Raw genomic sequence first — 15,392 nt, forward strand, 5'->3', positions numbered from 1 at the left:
AATTTTCAAAAAATTCAATCATGGATTACAAAAAATTCGATCATGGATTACATAAAATTCGATCATGGATTACATAAAATTCGATCAAGGATTACAAAAAAAAACAAAAAATTCAATCGTGGATTACAAAAAAAGAAAAAAACAATTCGATCATGGATTACAAAAAAATTCAATCATGGATTACAAAAAACTCTATCATGGGTTACAAAAAAAACAAAAAACAAAAAATTCGATCATGGATTACAAAACAAAAAACAAACATTTCGATCATGGATTACAAAAAACAAACAAACATTTCGATCATGTATTACAAAACATTCGATCATGGATTACAAAAAATTCTATCATGGGTTACAAAAAAAAAAAAATTCGATCATGGATTACAAGAAAAAAAACAAACATTTCGATCATTGATTACAAAAAGTTCGATCATGGATTACTAAAAATTCTATCATGGGTTACAAAAAAAAAAAAAACAAAAAATTTAATCATGGATTATAAAAAAAAAAAAAACAATTGGATCATGGATTACAAAAAAATCGATCAAGTATTACAAAAAAAAGCTATCATGATTTACTAAAAAAATAATAATAATAATAATAATTTCGTACATAACTCGCCGATTAACTGGACGGTCTCGCCGATTCCCGTCTCTCTCGTGTCAAATGAGTGTCAAACAAAAGCAACCAAATCCATTTTTTCTCACTCTTGTCTCTCTCGTGTCGAATGAGTGTCAAACCAAAGCAACCAAATCCATTTTTTCTCACTCTTATCTCTCTCGCGTCAGATGAGTGTCAAACAAACTGAGTCTCTCTCTCTCTCTCTCCTGGTAGAAAGTGACCTGAAAACCAGTCATATGAGGCTGTTTCTCTAGACTTTGCCACCTACCTCTGGTTTCTGGAGATGGGTACTGAAGAAACTGGACGATTGGAGATCTCAGAGGCTTTGTTGGGTGAGTCTCAAAATATTAGAGATGAAATCGAGGTGATTGAGGAGATACAGCCGTGGCAAGACCAGATTACCGTCAGAAGCCTGTTTGTTGGTGCTATTCTTGGAGTTCTCTTCTGTGTTATTATTATTAAGCTTGATCTCACAGTTGGGATAATTCCCACTCTTAATGTAGCTGCTGGTTTGTTGGGTTTTTTCTTCATCAAGACATGGACTGATTTTCTATCCCATTTGGGTATTTGGACTACTCCTTTTACGAAGCAAGAAAACACTGTTATCCAGACCTGCATTGTTGCCTGCAGTGGCATTGCTTCCGCTGGTGAACTCTCTCTCTCTCTCCTCTCTCTCTCTCGATAATCGTTTTTGAGGATTATGAAAGAGTCCATGCTCTTGTTCTTTTGAGAATAATACTTTAAGAATTATGAAAGCCCATATTCTGTCTCTATGTTTAATTATTAGGGAAGCAATATGAGAAATGCCGAAACTCGCATGCTCTCTATGTCTCTCTTTAATTTTGCATCAGTTGCCAAATTATCAAGAAAACTGTATCTCATTGAAAGGAAATGTATCTTGACTGGTATAAAGATTCCCAGTTGGTGCTTGTCTGCTTGACTTGCGGGTAAATTGAATTCTGTTGACGAAGCCATGGAAGTCTTCTGACCGCACGAAATAGCATTTACCAGTTTAACTGATACTGTACTGGGTCTATGCATTACATTTTGAGATAATAACTAGTAACTGCTACTCATTTCGGTTGACTAATCTTTTCAATGTATTTGCTAGAAATTGAAATTGGCAAATGAGATGTATTTATTTGTGCCATATATTCATTTGAATCTATCTTGTGATGGAGATTAGAAATGTATTATATTATTTTGCTGAGGTTATGATTAGTAACTTCGATTTATTTTGTTTTCGATTAATTCTTTTGTTATGTCTTCAACAGGGGGTTTTGGGTCATATATGCTAGCCATGGATCAGAGGACATATGAACTTATTGGAGTCGATTACCAGGGCAATAGACAAGAAGATGTAAAAAATCCATCGTTGGGGTGGATGATTGGATTCTTGTTTTCTGTTAGCTTTCTTGGCTTGTTCAGTGTTGTTCCACTCCAGAAGGTATGTGCACTAAGGAAACAATTTTGTAAAATTTATTTTTCTACAAGAAATCATGGTCCATTGGGGTTTATAGCTGTCAATTAAATTGATGGATGGCGATTGGGAGAGGGTGGATTATCAGATCAAAACCCAGAACCAACAGCAGGTTCTACTCTCTCGCCATCACCATTCATTTCATTGATTGGTGACGACTCCGATGCACTATTCCTTTCCTTGCTTGATTTGTTAGACCTTATTGTGAAAGTGATCTCTCTCTTTCTCTCGTTACGTGTGTGGGTGTGTGAAAATGAACCAACGACCAGTTTCCCAGCAGCATACATACTATTCAATGTCACCTCTATCTAGGGAGTAATTAGGTATAACTTGATTGCGATAGCTTTTCAACCAAATCTATCAATCTTCGTCCTTGGGGAAACCCAAAAGATTTCTGCTTCATTTATGGCACATCTACTCACTTTTAGGAGCTTTAAAGCTCATTTTCACAGCCATTGCACTTTACCCAACTTTTTTTTTCTTGTGATCATCGAGACCTGAAAGTGCAAAGTAAAGGCCCAGATATATGCAGTCTCTTTTCGAAGACCGCAATTAAAATCCAGTTTTTAGAGCTGTCTCAGCCTTCTCTCTTCAAAGTTCGGACATCCATTTAAAACTAGATGGTGAAGAGTTTATTTTCGAAAATGATGAGGATCAGCGAAGTCTTCTGGAATGCAGTTTCAAAGGTGTGGGAGTTTGATAATGGTGTCAGTAATAAGATGAATGTGTTGTAAATGGTTTGTTTCTCCGTTTTCTCTCTCCAAAGGTAATGATATTGGACTACAAGCTCACTTATCCTAGTGGAACAGCCACAGCCATGTTGATAAATAGTTTTCATACAAGCTCTGGTGCAGAAATTGCAAGGTAATTATTTTCTTCTGGAATTTTTCTATATTGAATATTACTCTTCTTGGAAACTTGAGTTTGCTGTTGGAATGAAACTTTCTCCTCTGGATACAATTGATTTCGTTTAATCAATACACTCTAGTTCATCTTGTTTTGCTTTCTATGGAACAAGATCAGAGAAATCTAGAATGAAAAGTTATTGATGAAGATAACAATGCTTTTCTAGTTTGTGTATAACTACAAATATTTCTTCTTTTTATTGTGGATTGTAATACACTTGCTCTACAGAGATAAACTAGAGTGGAAGTGCCTAGGAAACTTTGAATCCAGTTTCCTTTCTTAAATGTTTGAAAATAAAATTCAAAATTTTATTAAATTGAGAAAGATATTTGTTCCTATAATGGGAAATCATTTCTTAGTCACTATTTCTTAAGGGCAACATTTTATCATCTTTCTTCAAAAATTTAGCTCACACACACCCACATACATGCAAATACACACATGCACACGCACGCACGCACACATGCTCGGATGCACACACAAATACATTTCACAATCTCCAAGTGCATTGTTCTTTTAAAATAAAATAGTGCCATATTGTCCAAAATAAGGAAATTGTTCACATTCTTTGTTCCATGTGTGATTTTGAGGTATTTTTTAGTTGCTGGGGGTTTTGTTTGTGCAAAAGCATGTTATTCAAGTGATCATCTTTGCATGGATTTGATACCATGAACTGTTGTACTGTTTAGTAGAATCCTTGAAGCCTTTGTAGAAAGGATCTCTTCCTGTCAATTTTTTCTTGGGATTGTTGTGAACATATTGTGAAGCCTGATGCTTGGACTAGAGTATTATCAATTTAGGTACTGATTTTATTTTAGTGACATATGGTATTCTTCGTGGTTTCCTAGCTTTACTTTGTTCACTTCTCTAATTGTTATATAGAAATGGCTTGATGGTGTGTTTCACTTCATGAATTTTATATGAAGTTTCTCCTCGAGTTTCAGGAATCAAGGTCGCACTCTCAGCAAATATCTCAGAATTAGCTTGCTCTGGGCTTTTTTTAAGTGGTTCTTCAGTGGTATTGAAGACTCCTGTGGCTTCGATAACTTCCCCAGTCTTGGGCTGGAAGCATTCAAAAACACGTAAGGCTTTGAAAATCTCATATTATGAACATAATCCAGTGGACTATGGTTTACATTGTGCAGTGGAATCATCACCGTCCAGTTAGATGGACGGTGGTGAAGGGAAGGACCCACATTTGGGATCACGTTATCTCCTGGTAGCAGTCACTCTCACTCCATTGCCATCCATCCTTCCATGGGTCGCTGCTGGCACCATTGGATTATGATGTTACCTCCCCAAGAGATTTTGGGATACATTTTGCTTTGAAATGCTTTTTTAAATTGACTACATGTTTGGATTTGTGTTGTGGTCACTTTCCTCTATGCAGATTTTATTTTGACTTCAATCCAACTTATATCGGATGTGGTATCATCTGCCCACATATAGTTACTTGTTCTGTTCTTTTTGGGGCAGTAATATCGTGGGGGTTTCTATGGCCATTTATTTCACAACATGCTGGTTACTGGTATCCAGCAAATCTGAATCACAGTGACCTTAAGGGACTCTATGGATATAAGGTATCGTGGATATAAGTGGGTCTCCTTTATTAGCATTCACTTAGGGTATAATTTTCAGGGTATTTTGTATGATAACTAATTTTGTATTTTAGCAAAAGAAGGGCTTAATAGAGAAAACCAAGTACTATTATCTGTTCAGAATAAGAAGAGTTAGGTTTCTAGAAGATGGAGAGTTTATATATTATATGAAAAGCTTACGGTAAATGTTGTCCTATTTTTAACATTAGGCTGCTCTCATCATTTTTCTTAACCATTGCCAGCTTTGTAAATATTATCTTGGAAACCATGTGGCGATGTGGTATCATATCTTGCAACTGGAAGCATTATCTTGCCTAAAACAAACATCTAGTACGAAAGAACATAACCATAACCTACTGGATCAGGGGAATCTGAAGGTCTGCTAGGGAAGACAAAACATAACAAGGTAAAGGCTGAAAATGTAGCCATGAAACTTAGGAGTAGAAATTTAGTCAGGTCACCAACGAAATAATTCTCTTATGGCTCCAATGCAACTCACTGAATATATTAAACATGGAACCGCCTTGCCTAATTACATAGTGAAACCAAGTTAAATTTTCCCGTGCTATCTAGACTTGTGAAATAAAGTATGCTTTGCATGTACCATTTTGTTATTGAATAGAAAAAAGTTCTACTGATCTAAACATTATTGGCAGGTCTTCATAACAATTGCTCTTGTCCTTGGGGATGGGCTTTATACCTTGATCAAGATTTTACTCATAACAGTCAAGAAAATATGTGCTCAACGCTCAAAGAAGAGCAAGATTCCTCTGACCAACACTTTTCAAGGTGACTATTCTGAAATTGTTCCATTTATTTGCGCATTTTCTGAACCCATTGGATCTCCATTCAGATCACACACACCAAGACAAAAATTGCACTGTAATTTTCTGAACCCATTGGATCTCCATTCAGATCACACACACCAAGACAAAAAATTGCAAAACTAAGCAGTTTCTTCCAATGTTGGTTTTATGGGTAGTCATAGAAGATAGCTTTATTTGCCTGCTCAAGTTTGTAACATGACTTTTTCAGTTATAACAGATAGTGAAGTCTCGAAACCAATTCTTGAGGAGAGAGGACGGAATGAGACATTTCTCAAAGGCATGATACCCTCATGGATAGCCACCTCAGGCTACATAGGCCTCGCGGCAATATCCATGGTTGCTATTCCCACCATATTCCCCCCTCTCAAGTGGTATTTGATCCTCTTCTGTTATATTATTGCGCCATGCTTGGCCTTTTGCAACTCTTATGGATGTGGCCTCACTGACTGTAATATGGGCAGTACTTATGGAAAGGTGGGTCTCTTCATAGTTGCCTCTTGGATGGGCCCAAATGGAGGGGTCCTCAGTGGCTTAGCTGCATTTGGGGTCATGCTTTCTATTGTCTCCACAGCTACTGACCTTATGAATGATTTCAAGACTGGCTATCTTACATATTCGTCACCTCGGTCTATGTTCGTTAGCCAATTGATTGGAACAGCCTGGGGTTGTGTCTTAGCCCCTCTTACATTTTGGATGTTTTGGAATGCCTTCGATATAGGCTCACCTGATGGTCCATACAAGGCCCCATATGCAGTGATAATGAGAGGAATGGCTATATTGGGTGTTGAGGGCTTCTCTTCTTTTCCCAAGTATTGCTTGGAGATGTGCTATGGATCCTTTGTTGCAGCTTTGGTCATTAACCTCGTAGGGGAGGTGTGCCCTAAAAGAGTGGCTAAGTACATCCCGATCCCTATGGCAATGGCTATACCCTTTACTATTGGGGCGTATTTTGCGATTGATATGCTTGTGGGGACAGTGATTTTGTATGTTTGGGAGAGGATCAATGAAAAGGATGCAGAGGCATATGCATGCCCAGTTGCATCTGGTTTGATCTGTGGCGACGGGATTTGGTCCATCCCTTTAGCCTTGTTTTCAATTTTCAAGATTAATCCTCCTATATGTATGTCCTTTCGGCCTTCTGTAAGTAGCTGAATGAATAGTCATATGGGCCTGGGTATGTATGATGATTATGGATGGGTCATATGGGCATTGCACGTAGTTATGTATGGCAGTTTTTTGAATCTTATGATCTTCAAGTCCGAACTGCAGATTGTTCTCACTTCTCATCTACATTGGGTTTACTTTTTCATGAATATAGGATTTATGTGGGTGTATGTCTAAACTTGGATGCATGTGCATCTTGTCCATGAACATGAACATTGATGTAAATAAGTGCATGCTTGCATTGAGTTTGGTATCACTCGGCTGAGTCTCAACAAGACTGGTTTGAGTCTAATAAAATTAACACAGAAACCTCAGAAACCTGTGTGACTAAATTCACCCAGCATCCTGTGGGTTAACTCAAGCAAGTCCAAGTGGGAGTCACCAAGCTTTAAAACATTGGTATCAATCTATGCATGTATATGTGTATTGGATACATGTATTCATATACGCATACATGAACTGCACCCTTTAATGTTTGCATGTGTATATGTAAGCACTGTTTTAAAACCCCCTTGGTGGGGCGGATCGTTCGCTTATATGTCCGTGTCGTGTCGCCAGATTGGTGGTCCAAATTGGTTCGAATCGATGATCCAAAAAAATTTAAAACTAAATAAATTAAAATTAAAATCGTTCGCTTATATATCAGTGTCGGGTCGCCGGATTGGTGATCCAAATTGGGTCTAAATTGGTTTGAATTGATGATCCAAAAAAATTTAAAACTAAAAAAATTAAAATTAAAATAGCTATTTATGGGGTGGGGATTTAAGGGAAGATAGGAAAATATTAGATAAGCTTCAAAAAAAAGAAAAACAAATAAAAGGGGGGTTTTTGTTTGTAGAGGGGGTGGGTGGTTGGTTTGGTGGGAATCGTCGGAGCACATACCGTTCCAAAATCAGTTCGATTCTGATTGATTCCCATCCAGATTGAAGTCGATGGATTTTAAAATATTGAATGTGAGAATCTATATATGCATTGTTTGGACGGTGATGCAATTCACCCCCATTTTAGATTTCCTCTTTTCTTGAGGGGTAATTTCATCACTGAAAAATGCCTTTTATGAAGCCCATGAAAGTGCATTTTTGAAGGGAGGAAAGATGAAGAAAAGGTAGAGAAGTTTGGGGATTTAAATTGAGGTTTTTATACAATCATTAGTACCATTGTGGCCTCTTATTGAGCTAGTTTTCATCACCATTTCTTTGTGGTGACAGTTTTGGTCAACAGTGACTAAGAGAAGAGTCGATTGATGGAGGTAATGTAGGATGAAATATCTATTTAAGGTTTATTTGTTATTGTATAAAATAATCTCTACAAAACTTCAAACTTGTAAATTTCCTCTATTGATAATGAATGCATTCTTGTTCCTTGCCTGTGCATATAGTTCATTTTGAGTGAACCATATAAATATGTGTCTTCTACTTTTAATAGTGTTGTAGTTTGGTAATTTTCCATTTAACTTGTTTTTCTTGCTTCTATATTTTTCCCAAATAGACTGTATATATTATTTTTTTTGAGTATTTTGTTTGGGTGTTGGAATTATTGTTCAGGTGCCTTGGGTTATCCAATTTGCCCATGCATACCCCTTTGGAGATAGGTTGCATATAACACATGAATCCACAATCCAAAGGGCTTATATGCTCATTCTTAATTATCTACAATCTACCATTAATTATTTCCCTATGTTTCTTAATAGGGAAAGCTTTATATGTTTCCCCTACAACATAGAAGTTCTATCCTCCCCTTTATCCAACCATTTTTTAATGGAGAGCTAAGATTGCCCCAATCACAATGTCATGTCTCTACACTATTTTATTTTTAATTTTTTTTCTATAAACTATTTTGACACCAAATTTTGAATGTTTATTACTCTATTAAACTCGCACTAACAAAAAATATAAAAAAAATATTTTCAATAAAATAAAATGACCAAAATACCCCTAAAATTTTCAAGGGGTATTTTGGTCATTATTTTTTATCGAAAAATTATTGTTAATATTTTTATAGGTGCGCCCCAATGAGAAGATGGCACATACCAAATTTCATATTCAGAAAAAATGTATTAAAAACAACTAAAAATAAAATACTTTGAGACGTTGGATCTAAGATCAAACAGTGAGTAACTCTCTTGATAAAAAATGGACAGTTGGATGGTAGGGGCAGGATAGAACTTCTACATTGTAGGGGGAACATAAAAAGCTTTCCCTTCTTAATAATATTATTTCTTTATCGTTTCTCAAATAGGGGCTTCATTTTTCTATATATATATATATATATATATATGGGTTTGTCTAGAGTTAACAACCCCTCAAAATACAAATGTTCAAGTTAGAAGGGATTGTGATCGGTGTATTTATCAAAATATTCATTACTTTTTTGTTAAAAAATTATTTAAAATTTGAAATTTTCACAAAAGTAGAATGACTTTTGGAAGTTAGTATCTTTGATATTTGTAGAGTGTCATTATCTTTTAGTTAATTTTTCAACTTTACCCTTATGAAGATGACAAAAGTACCATTTGTCTCGTAGTAATATTTACAAAATTGTCCCACAAAAATAACCTTTAAAAAAAAATAAACAACAAAATTAATAAATCCACCCTTTACAACTCTCCCTATTTTGAACCTTTCTAATTTGAAGGGTTGTGAAGTTTAGATTATCCATATATATATATATATATATATATATATATATATATATGTGAAAAAAGTTGGGGTTAGCCACTAGCTTATATGAACATATGAGCCCAACAGTCCAGATTGAATCCAGGCTGATCTGACGATCACAGATATCCGGTAGTGTTTGATTTTATTTTTATTTTTTTTACAAATCCAAATTACTCGAAATTTTAGACGTGTGTTTATAAAAAAAAAAATGAATCTTCAAAAAATATCAAAAAAATATTTTACATGAAATAAATTGATCAAAATACCCCCGAAAAATTTTAAATTGTATTTTGGTTATTTCTTTTTGCGAATAATTTTTTAATATTTTTATTAGATGCACCTTGATGATAAAAACACACATTTATAATTTCAAGTGATTTAAATTTGTAGAGAAAAAAGTAAAATTCAAGCACTACTAGACATCTATGATCATCAGATCGGCCTAAATTCAAAATGGATCGTTGGGCTCATATATTCATATAAGTTAGTGGGCTAACCCCAGCTTTGAAAAGTTGAGAAATTTATATATATATATATAGTTTTTTAGTTTCAGACATATGAGAGAGAGAGACCGACATCCTTTCTCAATGTGGCTAAGTGCTTATCTACTCTCTCAATGTGGCCAAGTGCTTATCTACTTGCGGTAGGATAACTCAAATATTGCATATTCAGGTGTGACTTAAAAGTCATAAGCAAGTAGTCTCTACCATTCATTTTTTTTAGAGTAAATTACGTATAAACACTATTGGAAGGCCCTTATTACCATTCGGTGATGTTGTCCAATATTACGAGTGCCACCCCCCTTGCCGCTTTTTTTTTTCTTTTTCTTTTTTTCTATATTACGACATTATTGGAGGGCCCTTATTACTACCTTAAAAGCATTAACAATATACGCACTCTTTTCCAAACCTTTTCCATTTTCAGTTGTGAGCTTATATTTTCATCTTCCATTTCATTTTTCATCTTGTTCACTCTAGGCCTTAGCTCCTCTCCCAAAGTTAAGACTCATTATATTCCTGCAAAGCAGATATTTTGTTATGTGGGGTTAGAAACATATCTACCTTGTGTATGAGGTGGCTTGGAGATGAGGTGGTATAAGATGGAGCTAGTGCTGCAGTGAGGTTTGGTGCAATGGGTTTTTGGGCAACCATCTTCTTTTTCTATTTAGTAAAAGAATTAAATTTCATATGTCCAAGTTGTTTTCAGCATCGAACTTTGGACATATCTAAACCATTCTATTTAGTGATCACTGAGGTAGAAGAGGTTTGTGTAACAGTCTTAGGACAGTACATTTTAATTAGAACATATTCTCCATCTAATTCTCTTTCTAATGGAAAATATTTAAGGATGTATGGGTCTCTTCGGCCATCAACTCAGAAAGGGCAACATCAAAAAATGGAAGATAAGTGCAATAATGAATAGATGCCCGGACTCACTCAAAATTATATTGACATGCCATAAAAAATTGAACCAAGCACGACTCCTCTCTATGGTCATAATAGATTTTTGTATAAGTGGTCCACTTGAGGTTCTATTAGGGCCAATTAATACCAAATTAAATGTCATCTAAGAATGAAAATCAAACATTAATTGTTCTTTCTTTTGCCTCATTGTTCAAATATCTATCTCGGGTTTATGTTTCGACCAAAGTGGGGTTTGAGCATGCTAAGAGGCAAGTCAGTCCTAGACCTTTTTCGCAATTTCAAACTTTTGAAGTTGCACATGGATTAAGGATATGGCAAAATTGGAAATCCATTTACCAAATTTATGAGTGTTTATCTCGTATTCCTATATTTTAGATTCCAAATCATTTTTAAGAACTTGAATTTCATCACTAAGAAAGAAAATAAATTTCAATCCGTTTTTTGACACTGGAACTACATTTCCAAATTTAGAGGTGCACCGGCACCTTGTATAAACCTTACCCTACAATAAGGTATGACAAGAACAAGAAGATATTGTGATACCCATAAAACATCATATTACCATAAATGTAAGATTACATACCTACACTTTGGTAGGCATTATCTACGTTATTGTCCCCAACATCCACGTCCACAATATGTACTTCCTATAACAATTATACGCTTACTCTTTCTGCCAAAATAGCTACTCAGTGCTATCTGAAATTCTGGGTCGACCTAGGAATCATTAATAGTTTAAAATAAAATCACTTTTTAAACTCTCAAACACTTAGATCTGGCCGTCCAATAATTTGAAAATGACATTTGTTTTTTTAGCACATTTAATATGTTTTTTATTTATTTTTATTTTTTTCTTTTTATCTCTAGAATAAAAAAGTTACATCCCTAAAATTCGGGGGCCTAAAATAACTCCTAGATTAGGTTTACCCAAGGGAGTAACAGAGGAAATTACCATAACTCTTATGACATAACACAATAGACTCCTGTTCTCGTAATCAATTTAACAATATAAACAAGGGTATCCATTTTAAAAAAAATAAGATTGAATATTCGTTAAATTCAATTTTATGCCAAAAAGTTGCATGTTCCTGCAGGAGCATACTGTCTGTTTACTCATTCGAGTAATATCTAAATTAGTAGTAACTTTAGGACCCTAATGACGGGATGTAATCCCTTCATCCTAATAACAAATCTCAAAATAATAAAGTAATTTCAAATCACAATCTATGCCTCCAAACATATAATATCCTAATATTGAATGTAGACTGTCTAATTTTTGGAGAGTGGGATCTAGGTGTTGAAAGAACTCAAAAGCCTTTCTTTTAAATAATAATAATAATAATAATAGTAATAATAATAATATAGTAATTTTAGGTGGATCCCTTAAAATTTCAAATTAAAAAAGTCCTCCCAAGTAAATTTTCACCCATTGAAATAATGGTAAACTGTGCTCCCACAAAATTATAATTAGAGAAAATTACGTAAATATCTATTTTAGTTTATGTTATTATAAAAAAACTGAATACTTTTCATTATTATTAATATGTCCGTTTTTTGGACTTCATAACAATTTTTTAAAACAATTTTTTAAAACAAGACAAAACTACCCATTTTTTGTTTTTAAAAAACCAAAATCATACCAATTGTGGTTTTTGAAAAAAAAAAATTTTAAATTTTCGGTTCTTTAATAAACAACTTTTTTTTGTGGGTCCTCGACGTATTCTCTCCACCTCTCTCTCTATATAACACAGTAAAAATGGTGTTTTTTGGGAACTCTCTGTCTCTCCCCTTCAGCCAGCTGAGTCATATTGAGAGGGCTTATCGAAACCAATCGAAGGTCTATAATGACATTTTGCAGCTACGAATTTACCTTTGAACCAGGCCAAGAGAGCATTGGCTGGTTGGATTGGCTGGTTGCAAAACTGTTGGGAGATTGAGTTGGTGCAGGATTGGGTGGTTGAGGAAGGGCACGTTGGTTGGTGCCCTTAATGGAGGGGAGAGAGAGAGATAGGATTGGGGTGTGAGAGAGAGGAAGGGAAGCCATTAAAGGTTTGGGTTGAGACCTCGTTTGCCCATCATAGATGGAGAGAGAGAGGTTAGTCGGTTAAATTTACTAGAGAGAGAGGTTAGTCGGTTAAATTTATGACAGAGAAAAAAAAATTTAAAATTCGGTTTTTGAACTTGATTAGTCAATAGAGAGAGGTAGAGAGAGAATCATTTTTCGATTCCTCAATAGTGGAAAACTTTAAATTTTTGGTTTTTAAAAAACTGAAAAATGTAAATTTTTCGGTTTTTCAAAAACCGAAATTGGTTTGATTTTGATTTTTTTAGAAAAGCCTAAAGTGAGTAGCTTCATTATTTTTATTTTTATTTTTTTGAAATTAGTATGAAGTCCAAAAATTCAGTATTTTTATAATAATGAAAACAAAAATAAATATTTACATAATTTTCCCTTATAATTATGATGCACCCGCACCTTAATTTACTGAGCGTCTAGTTCATTACTGAACTCTTAATGATGGTATTAAATGATGTTAGCCAAAAAGTTATAGAAAATGTTATTAAATAGTCCAAAGTACCTCAGAAAAAGACTTTATAAGCAAACAATCTTATAATATAGAAAATAATGTGCTCTACAAAAAGGGTGCAGTTTCTATAATGTGGCAACCTTGAACAATCCAATTAGGGTGAACTTCCAAAATTTATAATAATATGTAATTTTGGTATAAAACATTCGTAAGATCATCTGAAAAATCTATTTTCATAGCTAATTATAAAATTTTAAAGTCCAAAATGGTTAAAATCAAGTAGATATATAAACATATGAAAATCTAGAAAATGGATGGTCTAGATAATGTGTTGCAAGATATACTATTTTTGGGATTCAAAATTTAAATTTTTTTTTTTCATAGTCATATATCTTGATGTCGAGATGATCAATTAAAGTATTTTTCAACATTAAAACAACTTATTTCGATAGATTGTTTAGGTACATCTTTAATTCAACAGCTTAAGGTTGTAACCTCATACAAACTTTTTCCCTACAAAAATGTACGTGAGAAGGTTGTTCCGATAAAGAAAAACCCTACAATTGATCATCTCGGTATTAAGACATATAGATATTTAGCAAAAGATTTCAAGTCCTAAAAATAGTGTATCTTTTAACACATTATCTAGACTACCGATTTTAAAAAAAATTAAGTATTTGTAGATCTACTCGATCTACACCATTTTTGGAGCTTTAAATTTTTATAATCAACACTAGAAATAGATTTTAGGTTATCGTAAAAGTTTTTGGCACTGAACCACATCATTTAGCAAGATAAAAAGAGTAACTTAATTTGATTGTTTAAGATTGGTGCCTTGTACAAATGACACCAAAAAATTATCGCGGTGGTTAAATCAAACTCCTTATTCTCCCTATTATTTCACGATAGATTTATTTTCTATTTTGTTTTTCAAGCGGTATAAAATAAACGCTCAAATATTTCACCTTACCTCTTTATTTTTTCTTTTCTACAGTTATTCATTGTTGAGCACAAAAATTAGCCTCAATAAATTATTTTATTTTATCTTAATTCAAAAACTTTTTTAATCCTATTTTATACTTTTTTAATTCTGTATTAATTTTGTCAAAAAAAAAAGAGAATTTAATTGTGTTTATGCAAAATTAGGTTTAAAAAGATTTTTGGATTGAGATGAAATAAATCAATTTGTTAAGACTAATTTTTATGGCTAAAAGTGAATTAACGTCAGAAAAAACAGATGAGAGAGTACGGTAAATATGTGAAGGTTTTTTTTATGTCGTTTAAAAGAAAAATAAAAAGAAGGCCTACCGTGAAACAAGATAAGAAATTAAAGGCCTGCATGAAATTTTCCCTTAAAAAAGTTATTAAATTTGATTCTCTCTCTTCTAATTCATACACTCTCCGCATCTTTACTCCCTCGATACTTTTTTTTTAGTAACTCTCCCTCTCTTTCTCTTCTTTTTTACTCTACCCTCTCTCTCTACCCCCTCCTGCTCTCTTTTGCTTGCAGGTCTGTGCACCCCTTCTCTTCTCCTTTCCTCCCTCTCTCTCCCCCCTGTAGTCTCTTTCTGCTTCTAATAATCTATCAAGCCCTCCACTAAATCAGCCACACTGGCTCAGGTTTTATTTGGCTAACAAATCAAAGCCAAGAATGGGTATGTAGATTCTTTCCAAGAATGGGTTTTGAAGACCAAGTAAATGGCTCCGGATTCCATCAAAGAGCAAGAAACAACAAAATCAAAATTAGACATGTTGATTCCTTGCCCTTTTTTTTTTGGGATAAATCCAAGTTTTTGTTTGAGCTATGAAAAATTTAATCTCCCAAATTTTTGCAATGCTTACTATAAATTGGGTTGTAAAGAATGGGTTGTGTATTTTTATTTTTCTGAATTTTTTGGGTTGTAGGCTTCATGAGCTCCTAGTTTAAAAAAAATAAAAATAAAAATAAAAAAATCAATTTTATTTTTTTAATTATCCCGATAGGAAATTAATGTATGTTGGGAAAAAAATATAAGGTCTAAAACCCTGGTCGTGATTTTTGTAATGTGTACACTAGAAAAAAAGTTATAGCCAATGGGGTTGTGGGTTCGTTTTTATTTATTTTTATATGTCGTCGATTTGTGAGCGTCTTTTCTATAAAAAATTTGAAAATTTTTTTTGGATGAAATCTGTGATTTTTTTCTCA

The 15,392-nt window shown here is 33.9% G+C and overlaps 1 protein-coding gene across 2 annotated transcripts; it reads left to right on the top strand.

Moving 5' to 3' along the window:
• The first annotated feature begins 642 nt into the window (after nucleotides 1-642).
• Nucleotides 643-6,710, top strand: LOC18434501 (putative metal-nicotianamine transporter YSL6). Of its 2 annotated transcripts, none has more exons than XM_011625159.3 (7): nucleotides 643-1,267; nucleotides 1,895-2,067; nucleotides 2,867-2,964; nucleotides 3,951-4,088; nucleotides 4,397-4,586; nucleotides 5,261-5,393; nucleotides 5,649-6,710. In XM_011625159.3, exons 1-7 carry the CDS (start codon nucleotides 904-906, stop codon nucleotides 6,581-6,583), a joined length of 2,031 nt encoding a protein of 676 aa, XP_011623461.1. In that variant the 5' UTR covers nucleotides 643-903; the 3' UTR covers nucleotides 6,584-6,710. The 2 variants fall into 2 exon arrangements, with proteins under 2 accessions (XP_011623461.1, XP_006844634.1); XM_006844571.4 differs by having other exon boundaries at nucleotides 650-1,267; nucleotides 5,640-6,710.
• The last annotated feature ends 8,682 nt before the right edge of the window (nucleotides 6,711-15,392 follow it).

The sequence above is a fragment of the Amborella trichopoda genome, chromosome 6 (genome assembly GCF_054954075.1).
Source record: "Amborella trichopoda isolate Santa Cruz 75 chromosome 6, AtrichopodaSantaCruz75HAP2 v2.0, whole genome shotgun sequence".
NCBI classification, from domain to species: domain Eukaryota; kingdom Viridiplantae; phylum Streptophyta; class Magnoliopsida; order Amborellales; family Amborellaceae; genus Amborella; species Amborella trichopoda.

Excerpts from the sequence above, each read along its gene's own strand:
- LOC18434501 (XM_006844571.4), top strand. The coding sequence starts at position 904 with ATGGGTACTGAAGAAACTGGACGATTGGAGATCTCAGAGGCTTTGTTG. Across the intron at positions 2,068-2,866 it reads GTGTTGTTCCACTCCAGAAG|GTAATGATATTGGACTACAA; the intron begins GTATGTGCACTA and ends CTCTCTCCAAAG. Across the intron at positions 4,089-4,396 it reads CTGGAAGCATTCAAAAACAC|ATTTTATTTTGACTTCAATC; the intron begins GTAAGGCTTTGA and ends TCCTCTATGCAG.